The sequence below is a fragment of the Heteronotia binoei genome, chromosome 2 (assembly GCF_032191835.1).
Source record: "Heteronotia binoei isolate CCM8104 ecotype False Entrance Well chromosome 2, APGP_CSIRO_Hbin_v1, whole genome shotgun sequence".
Classification (NCBI taxonomy): Eukaryota; Metazoa; Chordata; class Lepidosauria; order Squamata; family Gekkonidae; genus Heteronotia; species Heteronotia binoei.
In genome coordinates, this window is record NC_083224.1 from 123,248,068 (window position 1) to 123,271,691 (window position 23,624).

The 23,624-nt window shown below is 41.4% G+C and overlaps 1 protein-coding gene across 1 annotated transcript in view; it reads left to right on the forward strand.

Annotated features, from left to right (window-relative positions):
- The window catches only part of ROR1 (receptor tyrosine kinase like orphan receptor 1), a 325,748-nt gene that overhangs the window by 271,652 nt on the left and 30,472 nt on the right, over positions 1-23,624 (forward strand). The window contains exons 5-6 of the mRNA XM_060231943.1: positions 19,203-19,330; positions 21,968-22,285. Of these exons, the coding sequence (XP_060087926.1) occupies positions 19,203-19,330; positions 21,968-22,285 (446 nt within the window). The remainder of the gene's footprint in view (positions 1-19,202; positions 19,331-21,967; positions 22,286-23,624) is intronic.

A 23,624-nucleotide genomic window follows, 5' to 3' on the forward strand; every position in this document is an offset into this window, starting at 1 on the left:
ACAAAAAAAATTGCAAGCATTTCTCCTTTTATCCCACACCTTTGCTTTTAAAATTGCTTTTTAAATCTCTGGTTTGGTTTGCATTGGTCTGTTCTACTAATGATGGCACGTTTCCCAATGCAAGAGGTTCTTCTCCTTTCATTATTTGCCTTGAGTTAATGGAAGGCTTCTTATGTTGGAGGAAAACACCATCACTGGCAGAAGAGATCTGTGGGATCCCAGTCTGTCAAAATTTAGGTTCTTGTTCTTTTTCAGTAGGTTTTGGTGAAAGTGCAGAGTTGTGAGATATCTGAGTATTTTATGGAAAACCCTATTTCTCCCAAGCCAATGGTAGCACTGGCTGTTGATCACTTTAGAAGTTATCTCTAAGTCTATTGCATGGAAGAATCAAGAAGATCCTGATGGGACTATCAGTATTCAATAATGCACTCACTTTATCATTACCTAGAATGTTTAGATCCAGGGCTTTTCTTGAACAGGAATGCAGTTCCAGCCGGCTTGGTGTCAGGAGTAGTGGCCTAATATGCAAATAGTTTTTTTCTGGGCTTTTACTACAAAAAAGCTCTGTGTGGAACAATGGTGACATCAGGGGGTGTGGCCTAATATGCAAATGAGTTCTGGGCTTTTTCTACAACCCCCCCAACCTTTTTAGATCTCATCAGATCTCGAAATCTAAGTGGGGCTGGCCCTGGTTAGTACTTGGATGGCAGACCACCAAGGAAGTACCGGGTTGTTACTGTTCTTGCTTTGAGGGGTCACCATAAGCAATAGTCCCTCTAAGCTGTTGAGTCTTGTGTGCAAAAATTCTACTTCGTGAGCTACTGGCATTACAGTTGTGAGATACTGCATAAAATAGCTTGCTTTGGGGTCATTTTCTGAGCTAAGACAAAAATGTGTGAGCCGGAGGCTAAAAAACTGTGAGCTAGCTCACACTAACTCAGCTTAGAGGGAACACTGACCATAAGTTGACTGCAACTTGATAGCATGTTACACATACATAGAATGTTCTTATGTTACCACCCTCATCCCTAGGAAATAAGGCACTCAGGGAACCTCTCTGTGACTCAGGCTTCCAATTTGTCTCATCCTTTAGTGAGCCTCAAGGCAGTTACTGCTGGTAATCCCTGGAATAAGCCCTGAAGGGTCAGTCAAATGACTGGGGCTGCTCCAGACCATGTATCATAACTTCTACATTACAAGAACCAGAAAAGATGTGGATGTCAGGTTGTTTGCAGTAAATTCTTGGCCTTGCTGCTCTGCTGCTTGTAGGTAAGGCAGGTATTCAGCCCTCCAGTCATTGCTGTGGGCTCTTTTTCAGTGGCCAGGATCTGCTGGCCAGTACATCAATGCCTTTGTTTATTTGGAATATGATAATGACAGGGATGCTTTCAACTTTTAAAGGAATAATTACAGAGAAAAGTGTTGCTTCCATTCAGTCATCTGAGTAGCCCAACAAAGTCTTCAGTTTTGAGGACTGTATAGTTATATAGAAGAGCCCCGTGGTCCAGAGTGGTAAAGCTGCAGTACTGCAGTCCGAGCTCTCTGCTCATGACCTGAGTTCGATCCCAGCAGAGGCTGGGTTCAGGTAGTTGGCTCAAGGTTGACTCAGCCTTCCATCCTTCTGAGATTGGTAAAATGAGTACCCAGTTTGCTGGAGGGAAAGTGTAGATGACTGGGGAAGGCAATGGCAAATCACTCCGTAAAAAAGTCTGCTGTGAAAACGTTGTGATGCAATGTCGCCCCAGAGTTGGAAACAACTGGTGCTTACACAGGGGATTATCTTTACTTTTTATAGTTATATAGGTTTAAACATACACAAACTATGAAAATAATTCAAATACCCATTGGCATGTGGACTCATAGTCACACATGGTTCTCAGCTTTGATGAATCTGTCATTATTTACATCTACCTGCCATTGTAGGAGAAATAAAGCACACTAAAGGAATAGGCATTGATAAGATTTATATTATCATCCATAGAGGCAACACAGACAAAGTCAGACAGAGTGTCCTAGAGTTGGGAGGGGCCCTATAGTACAAGCCCCAGCTCAGTACAAAAAACCCAGAGCTGGAACATTCCTGACAAAATGACTAGACTCTTAGAGCTAAAAGAGGCCTTGTCATATGTTGAATGCCAAGAAAGTAAATTATGGCAGTGATTTAAAAAACATCATATTTTATTTTCTCTTTGGTTCTTGAAGCGTAGTTGCTGCTCCTTCGTTTGCTCTCCTGCTCCACTCAGGAAAGACCTCCAAGCTCATCTATTAGAAAGAAACATTAGTGATACTGGGTACATGGAACCTCAGTTGCTAGCAGCAAGAAGGGTAACATGTGGTAGTTTTGGTGGGATCATAAAGATTCTGGAGTACAAATGGGTTCTTTAAATTCTAGTGATAGTGTTACCAGGTCCAACTCAGGAAATATCTGGGGACTTCGGGGTGGAGCCAGGAGAAAGGTTGTGACAAGCACAATTGAACTCCAAAGGGAGTTCTGGCTATCACATTTAAAGGGATTACACTCCTTTTAGATGCCTTCCCTTCATTGGTAATAATGGAAGATGGGGGCACTTTCTTTTGGGGCCCATAGAATTGGTACCTCTGGCCCAATCTTTTTGACACTTGGGGTTTTTTTGTGAAGAGAGACACCAGATGCTATGCTGAAAAACACTCCCATATCGCCTCCACCTCAAAAAACACCGCCCACAGCCCCAGATACCCACAGATCAATTCTCCATTATACCCTGGAGATCAGTCTCCATAGGGTATAATGGAGTGTCCAGCGGACATTCAAACCATGACCCCCTTCTGATAACCCTGAAACAGAAGAAGGACCTCCAAACCAGGGAATCCCCTGCCCCTAATTGGGAATTCATAACCCTTTGGTAAGCAAGACTCGGTCCCTAATATGTCCTTAATACAGTTTTAAATGATAACACCAGATCGTTTTTTGTTTCCTAATTTTAAATAACACCAGATTGTTTTTTGTCTCCTTTCATGTAAATTCAGAAAGACTCTGATAGGTTTTCTCAGAAAGAGTGCAGAGTCTATCATATTCACAGTCTTGTAAACAATAAGGACCTTCTGTAATAATTTGCATTTCAAGGCCAAGTGTTACCATATTCTTTAATGTTAACTGCCACAGACATTAATCATTTCATTTATCTTTGTTACTACTGGAAAATGATTACTGAGGTTGCAAAGATGTTTCAAAGAAGCTGTTTCTTTAAGGAAACCTTGTTTTTATAAACTCCTCTGTGATATATTTATACTGTTATAGCTTATCAAATCTAAAAGCTGGCGTCTGCCTTTGACTGGGTAGAAAGCTGGTTTGTATCAGGGGAAACCCTTATCATGACCTAGTAATAGAAAACATGTATTTTACAAGCACATTAAAAAATCCAGCTGCAGTTCAGCTATGTATTATTTTTAAATATATATGCTTATGTGCTACCAAAACAATTGAAACAATGCTGAATATATGAGTTAAGTGCTACGGATATGAATCAAAACATACCTTGCTGTTTCTTTATCATTAGTTCTGAAAATGGACAGTTAAACTTGATTTTAGCATGACTATGATCAGTTTATTCGTACAATGAAGAAATCACATCTTAAAGTTTATCTAAATTAATAAAAATGTGGAATAATTCCAAATGTATGTATTTATTCTGGCTTCATACTAGTAAGTCAAATTCACAAAAAGATTAGGCAAAACCATCAACCTATAACTTTTGCAACACAGCTTTGGAGTATTTATCTAGTTTGCTAGCCATGTTTGAAATTTGGGGAGGTTTCAGTTTGTAATGCAGTGTAAGGTCCCTTTGGAAGAAACAGGGTTGCTAAGTTCTGCCTTTGATTCAGCAGGGGAGTGCTCTCGCACATGTAGTGCGATGACATCACCAGGAAGTGATATCATCACACTGGGCATGTTGCACAGGGGATGCTCTAGGATTTTGGGGGGAAATCTATGGTACCATAGAGTTTTTACCTAAATGCTAAAGCATCTCTGCACGACGTGTCCAGCTTGATGTCACTTCCAGGTGACATCATCACATCAGGCATGTCACACACCAACAGAACTCTTTGAGGCCAGGAATCCCCTCACTAGCTAGCTCTGTGCCAGCAGGTTGGGGGCTCCCAAACTGGGGGGAAACCCATCCCCAGCAGGAGCTTGGCAGCTCCAGGAAGAAAGTAATTGCTTTTGTGAGAAAATCAGTAATGATCCTGATTCCTGTTTATTTCATCTGTCCAATATAACTGAATTGTTCATGAGGGCTTTTCTGCTATGGTTGTCAGGTCTGTGTTGAAAATTCTTGGAGACATTGGGGGTGGATCTGGGAGAGGGCAGGTTTTGGGGAAGGGAGGGGCCTCAGCTTGGTACAATGCCATAGAGTCCCCCTTCAAAGCAGCCATTTTCTCCAGGGGAGCTGATTTCTGCCAGCTGGAGAACAGTTGTAAAAGCAGGAGATCTCCAGGCCCCAGCTGGAGTCTGGCAACCCTATTTTCTGCATAGGTAATAGTGTTGCACTGTACAAAATTATTCACAAATTTATTTTGATAAATGGCTAGGAACTGTGGTCAATACTGCTGTGCAATCTTATTAGAAGTAGGGTCATATTATGTAATTTCTGTACTTAATGTGTCTTGTTAATATTTATGCTATGCTTCAGTTTTTTTCTGATGGTTCCATACTTCTACAGTCCTAATGCATTATTTATTGAATATTCCATTTTGTTGATTGTATTGGTTCACTCTGTAATCCGCCTTTAGTACTTGTGAGAAAGGTGGACTATAAATAGATTAAATGAATAAAACAATAAAATTGCACTTTCAATGCATGTTCTTAACATGAGTGCCAGGCTTGGGAAGGAATTGTTATTGTAGAGTAAGGTTTCCCCTGCAGGTCCCCAGAGATTAAAGCCCAAAATTTCCCACTATCGTTGGACCTAGAAGCCTCGATCAGGCGCTCCCATTGGGCCCTTGCAAGCTGGAGCTTCTTGGCCTTGACCATATCTGACAGCTGGTGTTTAACAATAAAATAATCTTTTGGTAACACAGACTTTTTTTGGCTCCTATAGTGATGATAGATAGAGCGAAGTGTGGACTTCAAGTGAAGACATTCTCTGTTGTGCCAGGGATTATATTTAAATTTGCCTTTAAAAACCACAGGAGAGGAGGGGTTAAGCAGGGAAATAACATTAGAGACAAGGTTGTCATAGGAGGAGATAACTTCCGTGGGGTTCATAGAAGACATAAGGTAGAGGCGTAAATTCTCAAGTGCTTGCTCATTGATTATTAGCTGGGTTCTCACAGCAAGGTTGCGTGACCAAGTAAGTCTGGGGAGGGACCCAGCGGATGTGTCTGCCTTTACACAGGCTGGGTTATCATCAGGAGGTGATGGATTGTCAAATATAAAAACCAGGGGGAAATGGTCACTCTCAGAGCGATTGTCAATATAAAAATGCACTAAATAATCTTTAAAAGATGGAGGGATTAAAATATAATCTAAGACACTGCAGCCTCTGATTGATGCAAAGGTGACTTCCCCCGGGAAATCCCTGTCAGAGGAGCCATTTAGCACTAGTTTATCAAATTGGATGCAATACTTAGCAAATAGAATGCCCGCCTGGTTGATCCGGGCATCTTTAGAAATCCTGCCTGACCTAAAAAAGCAAGGGAGGGAAACATTGGGGTCTAAGTTCAAAAGAGCCAAGCGGTCCCAGTCGTCTTTACCAATTCTAGCATTAAAATCTCCAAGTAAAATAATATCTGTCATAGGAAAGAGTTGCTCAAGTTGTTCGAGATATGTGGTCATACGATCCCAAAGGAAGCATAACGAAGCTTTGTCAGGAAAAGGGGAAAGGTAGACATTAACAACAATAAACACAAAGCTATGACAGCTAAAACGAAAAGCATGGGCAAGGGGGTTGCAAGCAGGTAGTTCCAGCACTTTAAATTTAGATTGCTGAGAGACTAGTAAAGACAAGCCTGCTTGGAGACGACCACGTGAATTACTTTTAAACCCAGGTAAGGAGTATGCTAGAAAACCCTTGAGGCAAATCAAGGAGTCTGTCCAGGTTTCCTGAAGAAAGATGATCTCAAATTGTTTGAGGTAGGAGCAAAAGTCAGAGTCCCATTTCTTACTTCCCCAGCCAGCTATATTTCAAGATAACAGTTTCACTGGTGAGGGCTGAGGCATTGTTAGACATCAGTCAGTTTCAATCAGCTGATCAAGCGAGTTGTTCAAATCAAAGTTGATGCAGCCATTGTTGAAACTGGAACCAGAAGGTGCTTCAGGAGGAGGGTGCATAAGATTGACCACATTGGACTGCATGGGGCTGGCCATCCCAGAGTCCAGGAGAGGGTGAATCTCTGCTTCCACCTCAATCAGGTGCTTAGGGGGTCCGGCTGAGCTTTGGGTAGACATGGGACATGTAGGCATAATAGTAGAATCTTGCAGGAGTGGAGGAGTCAGACACTTCTCATTCTTACTTTGGTAGGACAATAAGCAGGATTTCAATTCTTCTAACCTGGCTGTAATTAGTTGTTGCTCAGTGGTAGACAGGTCTTTGTAAGCAGCCAGGAGGTCACCCTCCAAGTCAGACTGGCCCACAGGGTGCTCACCCAGGAGGCGAGGAGACTCAACAGGTTCTGTCCAATTAATTAGGTCATTTGGCATAGCCTTGTTTGGTGGAATGCTGTTTTCTTTGTTAGCAACAGCAGGCTTAGAGGTGCTTTTGATGGTAGTTTCCTTTTGCCCAGACCGAGAGGCTATGGACACTGATGGAAAGAGTGGAGCAACTGAAATGTTCTGGAAGACTCTTACAGGGAAAACACCTTTGGAGCAAAGGAAAGATTTCCTATTAAGGAGGAGCTGTGGAATTTTCGTGCTGCTGAAAGTTAGCAGGACGTTTAATGCCTGGTTGGTATTGTTCAACAGCTGTACTGATTCCAAATCAACCCTCTTGGTTGCTAAAAGTGACTTAAGGTGCCTTGACACCAGAAATTTGGAGTTCCAGGATGGAATCTGGCCCCTAAAGCTGCAAATTGTTAGGCATATTTTGCTTGGCTGTAATATCAGGTGCCACGCAGGATCTAGCCTTAAGTTGGAGGCGGAGCAGGCAGCAGTTTTCTGGGAGGGGTGGGGCTGGAGGGAGGACACCAACGTACGAGGTCTCTCCCCATCTGCATTTATCCCTTGATTCTTGTGCAGGTAAGTTAGATGGTCCAACTTGGTATGCAGAGAGGCTTGATTCTTGTGCAGGTAAGTTAGATGGTCCAACCTGGTATACAGGTTGTGATCCAAATCAGAGAGGTTTTTACTCATGCATAGCCCACAGCTATTTTATGTCATTTAACTTTTGCTGGTTTTTAAGGTTTTATTATATTCTATAGTGTTACTGTTGGTTTTAAACTATACTGTATTCTTACATTAATGCCAATAAAGGTCTAAAGGAAAAGGATGTTCTTAACATATAAATATAACTTGGATTTAAACTCATTAAGCGCTATTGCTGTACTAGGGTCGTGAATTGGGACTGTGTGTGTATTTTGTGCTGTAAGGGAAGTTTGTCCCTTCTAATCTAACAATATTTATGTACATGTTTAACTTGCTTCATGTTGTTTTGCTTTCCACCAGGAAATATGAAGGACATTTTGTGGTGGGTTGTGCTTCCAATGGCATCCATATTGTGGTTTCACCCACCACCTTGTGTTATAATTCCAAAGGTATCACAGGCTCAAAAAGCTTGGGGGAGATCCTGGTCTAGAGGAACAGCAGAGTGGGTATCCAGGAGGAAGGTCTGTAAATTTCCACCCTCAGGCTTTGGTGTAGTATCCCGGAAGCTAAGTAGGGTCGATTCTGGCAAGTACTTGGATGGGAGACCTCCTTGGAATACCAGAGCTGAGAGGGCGGGGGACAAGCTTTATTCAGCCACCTCTCTGAATAATCTCCATGCCCCCAGTAGAGACCAGTCGCCAGAGGTCACCATGACTTCTAGATGCACAAATTCTCTCTCACACACACACACACAAATACAAAAATGACAAAAAAAAGGCATGGGTATAGAAAGAGGTGTGTGTGTGTTAGGGTTGCCAAGTCTTATCTTGGCTCTAGCGAGGGATCAATCTCATGTGTGTTTTGCACACACAGCATAATGATGTCACCCAGAAGTGATGTCATTGTGTTGGGCATATCGCACTGGGGGTACTCTAACATTTGGGGTAAAAACTCTATGGCACCATAGAGTTTTAACCCAAATGCTAGAGTGTCCCCAGCACTATGTGCCCAGCACAATGACATCACTTCTGAGTGATGTCATAAACCTGGGCACGCCACACAATGATGAAGTTCTTTGGGAGCGGAGATCCCCCTGGTGCCAGCAGGTTGGGGGCTTCCAAACCAGCAGAAACCTCACCTCCTGCAGGAGCTTGGTAGCCCCCGTGGGGGCTTGAGTTTGAGAGGGAGGAACAGCCTGTTTGAAGATTTTATAGGAACATTTACTTAAGACTTTTTCCAATGCCTTTCCATAGGAATTCCCAAAGGCTCAATTTTCCTTACCCAAACCCAGGACCAGGGAAAGGGATTTTCTTTGTGTGCACACGTGTGCACACACACACCTTCAGGGAAGACCCTAGGAAAAAAGACCTTTAATTTGTGGGCAATAATAACTGCTTGCAGTAGTAATCTGTCCTCTCCCAGAAACAGCAATCATGAGCTTCTTTCTCCTTTTCTGGCATTCCTTTTCCTAGGCTACTTGTAGAAGTATGATTTAGTAATTCTGAAGAAAACACATGTATTCCTTGCTCACAGACAGTTCCATTTATGAATTCAGAGAACATCTCACTTTTCATTGAAGCTGTTTGTTCATTGCCGTTTGTTGGTTTAGGAATCATAGTCTTATCTCAAGAGCAATCTCTCTTTTTCCAATTCCAGTTTAATTCAACTCATGAAATTTTTAGAGCTAGCCAATTATTCCTCAATTAATAGTTTCTATTTATGCGTGTCTATCAGGAATGGAATTTATGAAAAACACACACATTATGTGAACTTCTAATGTTTTCACAGTTGTTAAACCACTCCATCTATTTTAAATAAGAGTAACTGCTTATAAGATGTTAGGACTCACCAGCTGCCCCAGATGACGCTAGAAAACTAGGGCTCTAAACCAAACAAACCCTAGATAATTTAGCAGCAGCAAAAAGTTAACTTTTCCTCCTTGACATCATATATTTTTCATACTTTAGGGAGCAGTTTCACCAAATGTTTAATGAGCTGCTTTTTAATAAATCTGACAGACTGTGCCTACTCTGAAATAGCATTTCAACAGCTTTCACCATTCCACCTATCCTAAGTCTTGATTAACAGACTGATAATCTAATAAATAGCATACCAGTAACTAGCTCCCTTGAATGGACTCCCTTTCCCCAGATAGACCTGCATAGCAGTAGTTTATGATTAAAGATATGGCACAGATACTGAGTCATTCTTAACAAATGTTGCCCCCCCCCCATACTGTCCAGCCTTGCAGATGGTCTTCAGAATCTCAAGTTTTAATCCTGTACACACTTACTTGGAAGTATGCTCAGTTGACTTCGTTATGCTTTCCTTTAAATAAATATGCATAGGATTGAACTGTAAGACAGTCTTTTCAGGGCTTCCAAGAGTCACCTCAGGTCCCCCACAGATAAAAATTCCTTCTGCTCTATTGCACAGTACCAAGACTTAGTATACGTATTGTACACAAATTGATCATATAATCAAATAATAATAATTGGCCTTTAACGAGGCTAATGCTGATTATCTATTTGCTTCATATACTCTGTTCCACTCCATTCCATTCCGCCTTTGAGACTCATCCTTCCTTCAAGGAGCTCATATATAAGTGCGCACAAATATAGGATTGCATCCCAGAACTATATTCTCTGGCTTCTGGGCCCATCAGGGCAAAAATGGACCTCAGAATTTTGCCCCTGACTTAACCAGGTACTGTATGCCTGCCGTATTATATACAATAAATGCACTCTGTCATGGATCTGTATGGGTAATAACTGCCACTTGGGCAAAAGAAAGTGCCTCCTAATGCAAAACAGAATTAACTTGTGGACCTTGTTGTGTAATGGAATGTGATTGTGGACCACAACTTAGATTGCTTTGGGACTACATGCATTTTACAATAATCTATTAATGCTTGAGTGATTTATCTCCAATAAACTGACAGGCATTAAAACAAATTTAGAAAAAAGCAGAAGACAGCAGTGTAGATCAAGCCATTTGAAAGGTACAGGAAAACTAAGATTATAGTGTTTATCTTAGCCTTTTAATGTGGGTCATGTAGTAATTTTGTAGTAATTTTTTTCCCCTGTAAACTGTACCGGGGAGATAACTTGTCAGGGTACAATAGTGTTTTAAAAGAATCTGCCATAAATGCTTCCTACATCAGAGGTAGTTAATCAACTTCCTGATATACCATCCTCTTGCTGGGCAGGGAGGGCACTATAGACGTCTAATAATAGGCCTTTGCAGTAGTCAAACCAAATATGCATATATCAGTTGTCGAAGTACCAGCTCCACAAGAAGAGCTATATAACCATTATGGAAAGGCCCTCCATGCCCAGCAAGAGGATGGTAGATTGGGGAACTGATTAATCACCTTTTATGTTAGACATTTTATTCTGAAAGCAAAGGTGTCTGAAGGTCAAAAGTAAATGTGAGATGCACTTGACTATGCCAAAACTTAGCATTTATGGTAGCTAACTTTTTAAAACAATTGTGTCATGGCAGTAAATAGTGTTTCCCCAATAATGTTTACAAATAAAACTATTACATAAATTGCTGTGTAAAATAACCCACATTAAAAAGCTGAAATCTTAAACTAAATCCCATAAATGTTTTTCAAGACCTTTCAAATACTTGATTTACATTGCTTTCTTGTTTTTATTGCATTTGTTTTATTGCCTGTCATTTTAGTTTATTGATTATAAATCACCTAAAGTGTTAATAGATTATTGTAAAATGTATGAGATCAGGTATACCTCTTAGATTAATTATTCTGTATCTAGTTTCACAGTATGCCTTGAGTGTCTAAGGAAAACTGCTATAGAGGTATGGGAACTTTTTTTTAAGCATGCAAAATTAGCTTATTGTTGTGTCAGTTGATAATTTCCTGGCTCACTTATGAATAGACAAGCTGTTCATATATACCAAATTCACCTAGTTATCTGAAATATTTAAATTAATAGCTAGCCTTTTATAGAAATGGAACTTGAGAAATAAAATATTAAGACAAATCTAATAGGTAAGGGATTTCTTTCTGAATAAATTGTATGAAGTATCAAAGTAGGTACTTCAGTTTTGGCACAATGTTTATGGGTTTTTATATCATGCAGAGAATAGGATTAGGAGAAACTCTAAGAGGTATTCTGTTCTCTTCCTTTTAAAGAAAAAAGCTCATACTGTGCTAAAGTGTGCATATAATAATTCCTACTTATGGCAAGGATATATATGTGTGGTAATCCCCTAGAGTATCTCAGCTTCCTAGTCAAATATGTAGGATAAACAGATTTTTGGATGTGTAAAAACAGTGAAGTGTTTCAATAAGTAGGACCTTAGATACATTAGGCATATATTATTTATGCTGTGGAAGCTACAACAAAGCCATGAAAGAGTGCCATTTGGGTGGCCAAGGAAGACACAACTGCTTCACTATGAACGTGTTGCATTTCATCACTGTTAATAAAACTCATGTGAAAAGCCTATCATGTGTCAACTGAAAAGGAATTTGGTTGGGCTGAGTTTTTAAAATAACCAAGAGCTAAAATGTAGCTGGTTCACAAGGGAAGTTATTTCCTCTCATATTTCAATTTAATTGGAATGTCACTTGGACTTCTTGGACTGACAACTGAGTGGGAGTGTCCAGTACTATCAGATAAGTCATATCAAGGGCACTTTCATACACATTAAATAATACGCTTTCAATGCACTTTCATACACATTAAATAACACGCTTTCAATGCACTTTGCAACTGTATTTATTATGTGAAATGGCAAAATCCAATTGCAAATATTCACTAGGGTTGCCAGCCTCCAGGTGGGGCTCGGATATCTCCCACTTTTACAACTGATCTCCAACTGGCAGAGATTAGCTCCCCTGGAGAAAATGGCTGCTTTGAAAGGTGGACTCTATGGCATTGTACCATGCTGAGGTACAAACCCTGCCCAAGCCCTTCCCTCCCCAAACCCTGCCCCTTCCTGGCCCCACCCCCAAAGTCTCCAGGTATTTTCAACACAGATCTGGCAACCCCAAAAGTTGCTGAAGTAGCTTGAAATTGCATTATCTAGTATGTGTGAAAGCTCCCCAAATCTAAATGTATTTTAAACACTCAAACATGGTGTACTGTAGAATAAAAGGACTCTAAATGCAAAACTGGACTTATTTCTTGGTCTTTTGGACCAGCAGAGCAATGCCAAGTGTTCCTGGATTCACTGTGTGCTAAGAGGTTAATGCTGAGATTAGATGATAGTATATTGGATGAGGATCGTATAAACATTCAAAAGAGAAGTAAAATACTTGTTTCTAGAGTGCTAAAATGCAGAGGTCAGTTCCAGGCTTGATTATTGCAACTTCACTCTATGTGGGCCTAGAAACTTCAACTGGTACAGAATGCAGCAGTGCACCTGTTAACTGACACGTCTGTGCAACAACAACAACAACAAAACAACAACAAAATTTTATTTGTATCCCGCCCTCTCCGCCGGAGCAGGCTCAGGGCGGCTAACAACATAATTCAAACCTTAATTATACAGAAGTGAATGTGCAGGAGTGCATTCAGCCAATGCTGCGCCAGCTGCACTGGTTGCTAGTTGAGTATTGAGTCCAGTTTAAGGTTTTGGTATTAACCTTTAAGGCCTTATATGGCCAGGGACCAGCATACCTTCAGGACTATGTGACCCCATATGTAATTCGAAGAGCCTTGCACTCTTCCAACCATCATCGTCTGGCAGTCTCTGACCCGAAAGACATCCACCTTATCATCAACCACACTAGGGCCTTGTCGGCCTGGTGGAACAAGCTCCCATCTGAGATCAGGGCCCTACAGGATTTATTGTAATTCCACAGGGTCTGCAAAGATCTGTTCTGCCAGTAATTTAGTTGAAGCAGCGGACATCAAATAACATTCAGCCTCCCACGCTTAAGCGACCATGGCTCTATTTACATCTTGGATGCCTGGACTCAGCGATCTGCTTATGCAGAACATAACCCGCCATCCCTAGCATAAATCCAGCATACACTGAAGAAGTAGAAGAGATTATCTGCTGTGCCGTTAACTAAATTTTTATTGTTTGTATTGATGGTTTAACAAACAATTTTAGCAATGACTGTATGATTTTATTGGATTATATGTTGTAAACTGCCCTGAGCCAGCTTGCAGGGTAGGGTGGGATACAAATCTCAAAAATAAATAAATTACCCACACACACACTCTGTGAGAAGTACGCTGGAAAAATGTATTTAAATACTAGTTTGGGTTTCTGTCTTTTAAAGAATTAAAGCAGATAACTGATTTCTGTATCAGGTGTCATATTAAATGTTCAGATGATGACATCAGAGATAATGAAATAAAAATCCTTTAATAAAAAGGTCCAATAGAATAATCAGTGTTTAGTACTGAGACTTTCATCCTATTTGAGCCTCAAAATGTTGTATACATTTCTCTGTGTAAAATTTGGAAGGTTAACCACCCTCAGAGAGAAATCTGATAAATCCTAACAAACAACATACGAATGCTAGGAAATTCCTGTCTTTTCACAAAAGAAGAAAGAGAGCTGCCAGAAAAGATTCAGTACAGATTCTCCTGTGCTGTTTTGAAAACCAACCCCAGCTCTGTTGTTCTGCCTTCAGAACACAAGCGGCTGTTGTAGTCTTGCCTCTCATAATTTAAGACCTGTATTTCTAGGGAAGAAGTGATTGTTTATTTATTTAGATATTTATAACCTGTTTTCCAAAGGAGCCCTGTGGCACAGAGTGGTAAACTGCAGTACTGCAGTCCAAGCTCTGCTCATGGGAAAGGAAAGGTCTCCTGTGCAAGCACCAGTCGTTTCCGACTCTGGGGTGACATTGCTTTCACAGTGTTTTCACTGCAGACTTTTTACGGGGTAGTTTGCCATTTCCTTCCCCAGTCATCTACACTTTCCTCCCAGCAAGCTGGGTAATTTTACCAACCTTGAAAGGATGGAAGGCTGAGTCAACCTCGAGCCGGCTACCTGAAAACCCACCTTCCACCGGGGATCGAACTCAGGTTCTGAGCAGAGCTTAGGACTGCAGTACTGCAGCTTTAACACTGAGTTCAATCCCCATGAAAGCTGGGTTCAGGTAGCCGGCTCAAAGTTGACTCAGCCTTCCATTCTTCTGAGGTCGGTAAAATGAGTACCCAGCTTGCTGGGGGGAAAGTGTAGATGACTGGGGAAGGCAATGGCAAACCACCCCGTAAAAAGTCTGCTGTGAAAATGTTATAATGTGACGTCACTCCATGGTTAGGTGCTTGCACAGGGAACTACCTTTACTTTTTTAAAACCTGTTTTTCTCCCTACTGAACACATAAAACATATTTTCCTGTGTGATATATTTTATTTATTTAATTTAGTTATTATATTTGGTTTATAGTCCGCCCTTTCCCAAATGGGCTCTGAGCAGATAACAACAATCAATAATACAAGGTTAAAATCAGGTTCACATAATAAAACATTATAACAATCTAAAAACAATATCACAGTCTAAAAACAAACTAATCCTGCCGTTGGTGGTATCAGTTGCCTCCTTCTATTTATTGTATATAGGTATGTATGTAATGGAATAGTCTGCTCCTCCCCTAATATCTATGTGATTTAGCTTGGTCCTATTGGCTAGAGCTCTTTTTTTCAGTTTCCAGTTTTGTCTGTTAGCTGAAGATGTTGGTTGTTGGAGTTATCTCTTTGCAAATAAATGGTTGATGTTTTGAGCCAGCTTGAATGGACCTGAGAACGGGTGCCTGAGTGAGTACTGTAACCTGGGAACCTGCAGCTAAAGGGGGACATTTCATCCTGTATCATTTAAAAAGCTCTGGGATGCCATGGTATTTTCAATATATCAATAGTTAAGGCTATTTTTCAGGTGTTAGATTTGTCCCAGTACTGGACATATTTTCTCAAAATTACTGATAGCGCAGCAACTGGAAAATGGGTGGCTTGTTGATAGTCACTCTATGAAAATCCGCATTGCAGATTTACTGCATCCACATAACATCTTGCTGTGTGGCTGGGAATGGTCCTAGAGCAGTTATACAAAGCAGGAGTCAAGTTGCACCTTTAAGACCAACCAAGTTTTATTCAGAACGTAAGCTTTCATGTGCTCTCTAAGCACACTTCATCAGTCGAGGGGATCAGGTATAGTGGGCTGAAATACATGCAGTTTGTTCATTAAGAGGGCAAACTGACTGTGATCACATGGTGAAACAGTGTAGCTTGGCCATTTGGTCTGAATAGCCATAAAAGGTAATAAAGTTTCCTTCCAGTTGGTGTTTCTGCAAATCTAGGTAAATCACAAAAGGACATGTATTTCCTAGTTGTAGTCCACCTAAGTTACTTATCAACATCAATGTATACAAATATTCAAATACTTGCACTGAAGCAATCACATTGGAGTCTGTAGAATTCTGCTAAAGTAAAATCTTTTGGATTGCAGTTGCAAGCCGCAGTCATCAAAACATTTAGTTACAGGCAGGGCCAGCCCTGCAACTTGGTGACTTAGGCATTTGCCTAGGGCACCAGCCTTCAGGGGGCACCAAATTGGATGCCCCCCCACATGACCAGGTCTTTTTTTTTTTTAGCTGGAAGACAGTGCTCCAGCTCAAAAATAGCCATGCAGCCATAGGCTCCTTCGTTCCCTGGCCTCTCCACTCTCCAGCTGGGTTTAGGAGGCGGAGCTACACTGCTGTGGCAGCTTCCGCAGCCCCCGCTCCCCCCAAAATGGAAGCAGGGAGAGAGGGGGGAAACGGCGCCGAGCCGCCGGATCCTGGAGCCGGCGAGGCCGCCGCTGCCGCCCCCTCCCCGCCCACCGCAGTTTCTCCTCCGAGATGGGCCCAGGCTGAGCCCATCTCGGAGGAGCAGCCAAGAGGCGGCAGCAGCGCAGGGGAGGGCGAGGCAGGCCAGGAGCATGGCGAGCCGCGAATCTGGGCCCTTCTAGGACCTGGACTTGTGGCTCGCCACGCTCCTGGCCCGCCTCCACCCCCCCTCCGCTTCCACCCCAGAGGCGGAGCAGGCGAGGCGGCAGCGGCGCGGCGGCCTCTTCTCTGCTCGCCGTGGCTGCTCCTCCGAGATGGGCTCAGGTTGAGCCCATCTCAGAGGAGCAGCCACGGCGAGCGGAGAAGAGGCCGCCGCGCCGCTGCCGCCTCTACTCTGCTCGCCGTGGCTGCTCCTCCATCTCCCCGGCGCCGTTTTCCCCCTCCCCCCTAGCTCCACCCCAGTGTCTCCTGGCTCCACCCCCAAAGTCTCCTGGCTCCACCCCCAAAGTCCCCAGATATTTCTGGGGATGGATTTGGCAACCCTAGCCAGCCCTGCTTCCAGGCAGCTCTTCTGGCTAAATATAACAGTAAAGTGGCTTTTTGCAGCAATATGTAAAATTTGCTGAAGAAACAGAAAACATTCACAAGTTCATGTTAGATAGTCAGTTAATGTCACCTTTTTTAAAAGCTATTCCTTGATTCATTTTTGTTGCTTGCTTCAGATCATTTGTGAGGAATTGCCTCTACCTTACTTTGCAGTGTTATTGATGCTAATAACAAAGGGAATCCTTGTGGAACTGTGTCATTAGAAAGTATTCTTGGTGTAAGATTTCATTAATTAATTTATTTAATGCATTCTTGTACTAATCTTCCTCCAGAGAGCTCAGGGTGGCATAGGTGGTCTTTCCCTCCTCCATTTTATCCTCACAATAAACCTGTGAGGGAGAATGTGTGTTAGAGAATGACTGGTACAAGGCCACCCAGTATAGAAAAGGAAGATTTGAATCCAGGTTTTCTGATCCTAATCCAACCACTACACTGCATTCAAGAGACTAGATGCTTGCACCCTGAAAGTCTGGGTGATTAGAGTCTGTATTGTATTATGTACCATATTGCATCTATTCAAACCAGGGCTGTTTTTGTAGAAAAAGCCCCTCAGGAACTCATTTACATATTAAGCCACACCACCTGACATCACCATTGTTTCACACAAAAACTCATTTGCATGTTAGGCCACACCCCCTGAAGCCAAGCCAGTCAAAACTGCGTTCCTGTGCATTTCTTCTCAAAAAATGCCCTGCATTCAGATGATTAATTCTATACAGATGATATAATAATCTCACTTTGTATAGAGGGAGAACCTAAATTGTTGAAATTGTATCATGCATTACACATATATAATTGGCTTTTCCATTTTACAGAAAGAATATCTGAACTAATTAATTTTGGCTCTCTGGCATGTATTATTTTTCTTTTTTTCTCTAGCTTTCTCTAGCTCTCTTGCTGTCTGTCTCACACACATGTACTCTGTCTCTGCAAACCAAAATGTAAGTTCCAAATTTTGAACTTTTTTAGAACAAACATACACCTAATTTAAAGCTGGACACAAATAGCTATTTTATACTCTTTGGAAAACATGACAGAATATTATTTTTCCATTTGCATTAAACATGATTGCCAAGCAAAAGCTTTTATGTTTCATTCCACATTAGAGTTGGAACACTTTATAAGAGTACAAGGAAGAATTTCAGAATAGGAAAATAAATTATACTGTACTAATATGTATACTCTGGTATGTTTGACTATATATTATTAAATGACCTATCTCTATCCAACTAAGTTCATTGTTCATTTCTGCTATCAACTATCACTCATATTGAATCAAGGGAACTTGTTTTCGCACAGAAGTCAGAGCAAGTGGCACATGCTGCACTGGTTAACTTGTATGTATCTTGAAATACATTCTTATTAGAAAGAGTCTATCTGGGTTACATAGAGAAATAATTTCTGGAGAGACAATGAGGTTGTTTCATATAAAGCCTACTAAAATTGAGGCTTTTAAATCTAAGACCCTTTGCTAGATCCTAGATGCTTACAACAGTATGGTTGCACTGCCTGAATCAGTGTGACATGATTGGGCTGTCCTTTGTGTTAATGGGCCTGTCATTATGGAGATGAAAGCATCTCTGATTTATATATTCACTTGAACAAACAGCCTATTCCATTGACCATTTTGTTTGAATTTTTAGAGGGACCAGTACAAGAAAAATAGTATGGGAGGATCTGGGTCTGGGCCTAAATGATCATGAGCTCATGGAATGGATATCTCCTGACACCCCTTTTCACTGCATCCCCTGAAACGTTGTTAATGAAGATTACAGAATGTGGGGGAATTGCAGTTGGATGGGAGTATCTAAAAATTGCCCACTGCCTTATGTCTACAACAGTATCTGTGTGTGGGTGAAAGACAACTTTATATGCAACCTGCTGGAATTTATTAACTGCTGATAAAATTCTGATCACAAAAATGCATCAGGCTAGCCCTCCAGTTTTGAAAGAATTAAGATAAGGAAAATTGCCAAAATGTCAAATCTAACTGAACAAATTAAACTGAAGAATTAAAATTCACCAAGTGATCATAGCAACCATTTATTCATTTCATGAATTCATGATACCACATTCATATTGGTCAATTTGATTATTATAGATTGGACATGTATAATAAGGGCTTTATGTCTTTATTATATGATTAGCTATTTTGTTAATATTGGTTTTATTTGCTTTTTTTCAATTACTCTGGTCACTCTGGAAATAATTGTGTGTAGTTATTATTAACATACAAAATTTGTCCATTTCCTTTAACAAATAAAATATGAATGGGGTTTTAATGGAATTGTCATATAAATGCCAGAAAGATAAACACTGGTTTAGGAACTATTGAAAACATCTCATTGTCTTGAATGGATGCAAGGGTGTATCTGTATGGTTCTTTTCCCCCAGATAGTTGGGGTTATACCCAACGGTACAAAGTAATCCACTGTGTTCAGTAAAAAGAGTTCTGAGTGATTTCACTTGTCTTTGAATTGATGAGAGTAGTGGTAGTAATGATGATTGCAAAGTCTGAATTTCTTTTTATGGTTTCCATATTATATATGTTATTTTAGTGATGAGTATGAAGAGGATGGGTTTTGCCAGCCATATAGAGGAATTGCATGTGCCCGATTTATTGGAAACCGAACAATTTATATGGAGTCTCTGCATATGCAAGGAGAAATAGAAAATCAAATTACTGGTAGGTAAACATTTCTGCTTCAGTTTTCAATTTGATTGCCTTTATTCTTGACTCTTGCCATAATCTTCAGTGTAACAAAAATTTGTCACTCCTTAATAATAATAATAATATAATAATAATAATAATAATAATAATAATAATAATAATAATAATAATAATAATAATAATAATAATAATAATAATAATAATAAATTTTATTTGTACCCCGCCCTCCCCTGCCGAAGCAGGCTCAGGGCGGCTAACAATACGGTGACCAATGGTGCACCAACAATAAAACAGTTACATTAGAAACATTAAACATTAATTGACCTTAAAAACCTGATTAAAACAATTAACTAAAACATATTATAACGCTATCCTTGACGCTCTTCTAGTTGATGCTGATGGCGGATTTTCTTCTTATCAGTATAATTCAGTTATTCATAAGCTAATTTAAAAAGGGTGGACTTGCAGGCCCTGCGGAACTGATCAAGGTTCCGCAGGGCCCGCACCTCCTCTGGAAGTTGGTTCCAGAGATATGGGGCTGCGGCCGAAAAGGCCCGAGAGCGAGTGTTCTGTAGTTTGATTTGTCTTGGCCCAGGGGTAGTCAGTCTGTTCTTTCCTACTGACCTCAGTGCTCTCTGGGGTTCATACGGGGAGAGACGGTCCTTCAGGTAGGCTGGTCCTCGGCCATATAGGGCTTTAAAGGTGATAACCAGCACTTTGTACTGGACCCGGTATACAATCGGTAACCAGTGCAGTTCGCGTAGCCCCGGCCGTACATGTTCCCATCTTGGGAGACCAAGCAACAGCCTGGCCGCCGCGTTCTGCACTAGCTGTAACTTCCGGGTCCGGCACAGAGGCAGCCCCATGTAGAGGGCGTTACAGTAGTCCAATCGTGAGGTGACCGTCGCATGGATCACCGTTGCTAGGTCCCGACGCTCCAGGAAAGGGGCCAACTGCTTTGCCCGCCTCAGATGGAAGAATGCAGACTTGGCAGTGGCTGTTATCTGGGCCTCCATTGATAATGAAGGCTCCAGTAAGACACCCAGACTCTTCACCTGCTGCGCCGCCTTTAGCTGCACACCATCGAAGGTCGGGAGAGATATTTCCCCCCCTGGAGCGCCGCGACCCACACAGAGAACCTCTGTCTTTGCCGGATTCAGCTTCAGCCCACTCAGTCTAAGCCACGTTGCGATAGCCTGTAACGCCCGATCCAGGCCTTCCGGGGGGGAGGCGGGCCGGCCGTCCATCAGCAGATAGAGCTGGGTGTCATCTGCATATTGGTGACAACCCAGCCCAAACCTCCTGGCAATCTGGGCAAGGGGGCGCATATAGATGTTAAATAACATCGGGGAGAGGACTGCTCCCTGAGGCACCCCACAGTCTAGTGTGCGCCTCTGGGATCGTTCACCCCCGATCGCCACCCTTTGTCCCCGACCCGTGAGGAAAGAGGAGAGCCATTGTAAAGCAGACCCCTTAACCCCAATGTCGGCGAGGCGGTGGATCAGTAGCCGATGGTCGACCGTATCAAATGCAGCCGACAGATCTAATAACATCAGCACTGCTACACCGCCTCGATCCAGTTGCCGTTGGAGGTCATCTGCTAAGGCGACCAAGACCGTCTCCGTCCCGTGGCCCGGTCGGAAGCCAGACTGGCACGGGTCTAGGACAGAAGCGTCATCTAGAAATCTCTGTAGCTGCAACGCCACTGCCCTCTCGATGATTTTACCTAAAAATGGTAAATTAGACACCGGTCGATAGTTCGCCAATTCGGCCGGGTCTGCTGTTGATTTTTTCAAGAGGGGGAGGACCAAGGCCTCTTTCAGAGGCGTTGGAAAACGCCCCTCTAAGAGGGATCTATTTATGATGTCCCGTAAAGGACATCTAAGCTCCCTCTGGCAAGATTTAATCAGCCAGGAGGGGCAAGGGTCCAGATCGCATGTTGTTGGGCGAGCAGCGGAGATATATATCTAAGGTACAATGAAATTTGTGCCAATATGTTCAAAACAACATTAGTTTAACAGGATATATCTATTTGAGAGAGAGAAAGAGAGAAATGTGGATGATTTTACAAAACTGGAAAATGATATAATGAAAATTATATTTTTGTGTATCATATAGTGTCTTATTTATTTTTTCACTTTCTCTCTGTGTATTACGTACAAACTAGGGCTGCCAAGCCCCAGGTCGGGTGGGGGTTTTCCCAGCCTGGAGGTTCCCAACCTGCCGGCCCACATTGGGCTGGCGGGAGGGACCTCCCCCAATGTTGTCGGCACAATGATGTCACCTGCAAGTGATGTCATCACACCGGTGATGTCACATGACAGCTGCTTAAGGTGTTTCTGGGAGGGAAAACTATGGTTTTTCCGGATGCTCTAGCAATTTGGGAGGGAAAACTCTATGGTACAATAGTCCCCCCCACCAGAGGATGTGGGGGGCAACTCTAATACAAACACATTGGTAGTCTTTGTTCAGCTGGGTAGGAGCACAACTGAAAGAATTAATGAAATAGTAGAGAAAGTTCTTTCCAAGAAAATTTACTACACTTGTATGAGCTTTTAGTTGTGGTAAATTATTATGGTGGGTTCAACTATTATGATATTGAAAGATGGTACATAGTATATTGTCTAAACTTCTGATATGTGTAAATTACAGCTGCCTTCACTATGATTGGAACCTCCAGTCATTTATCTGATAAATGTTCCCAATTTGCTATTCCTTCGCTGTGCCATTATGCTTTCCCATACTGTGATGAGACCTCTTCAGTTGCCAAGCCTCGGGATCTCTGCCGTGATGAATGTGAAATTCTGGAAAACGTACTTTGTCAAACTGAGTATATCTTTGCAAGATCCAACCCTGTGATTCTGATGCGCTTAAAGTTGCCTAATTGTGAAGATCTTCCACAGCCTGATAGCCCTGAGGCTGTAAATTGTATCCGCATTGGCATCCCTATGGCAGATCCAATAAATAAGAGTAAGTAACAACTGTAAACTCGATACTTTATATAGGAGACATCCTTCTTATCAAACAGTTTTTGCTAATATTCTTCAATATGAACAGAAAGAAATAGAAATACATATTGGCAGTTCAAAATTTGGTATAGTCAGATTATTAGTCTGATGACAAGCCTAGCTAGGTATTACAGAACCCATTTTTTACTGTGTCCCTCATTTTGCATAGATTTGAGTTGGTAGTAATTTATTTAGAAGAACAAAGTTTGAGCCAGTGGCACCTTTAAGACTAACAATGTTTTATTCAAGGTATAAGCTTTCTTGCACATGAAAGCTTGTATCTTGAATTTAAAAAATGTTGGTCTTAAAGGTGCCACTAGATTCCAATTTTGTTCTGTTGCTGCAGACCAATATGGAAGGATTTTGCTTTGGCCGTTTATAGGACATTGCTACACTGGATTCCAAGCAACCTGGATTTATTTCTTATAAGAGCTACTGAAGTGGATTTCCCATCAGGCTTATGGATACAATATCTGAAGTTGGACTGCATTTTTTAACTGAAAAAAAGACCTGGAGGAAACTGATTTATATACACGGTGATTTATGTTGAGTGCTGGATGTTTATGTATTGTGTGTAAATCTTGTTGATTGTATGGTGTGAATTCTATTGTATATTATATGTATTTCTATGATTAGTGTGTATATTTCAATAATAGTGTATTTATTTAGAAAAAGACCTTTTAAAAATGTAAACAAATCCTATTTGTACTACTCTTATATGAGCTGACATCTGGTGCCACAGCCCCTGTCCATTAAAATGCCCATTAGCTATTCCATTGAAATAAATAGTATTAATGGTATAATAAGTAAAGACTCCTTACAAGGGCAAAGGTTGCTATGCAATACTTGTATGTGATATTAGTAGACCTAATTCCAGTCACTAAGTAGAGTTCATTGGTTAGATCACAGACTGATTAGAGTGAATGTGATACTATGTGGTTGTATTTCCAAGATAGCCAAATAACAGTTGAGTCTCACGGTTTCTCTGTTCTTTCATGCCAAAATAAGGAATCTATTTCAGCTTTCCCGGGCAGTTTTGAGTTCTTATATGCATTTTATGCTAAAAATACACGGAATAAGCATTTTTATTACAAAAAACTTAACCATTAAATCTTCTCCAGAGTATGGATAAAAAGCCAGCCCAGCATTATAACATCAGTAACTTGGGAAACTGAATTAGATTTCAGGATACAGGCCAGCAGAAACATAACCTGCCTCAGTGGAGATATGCTTCATGTTCATATGCCAATCAGTCACCAATGTGCACTGTAGTTTTCTGATTTGCCAAAGTGAACTGTTGT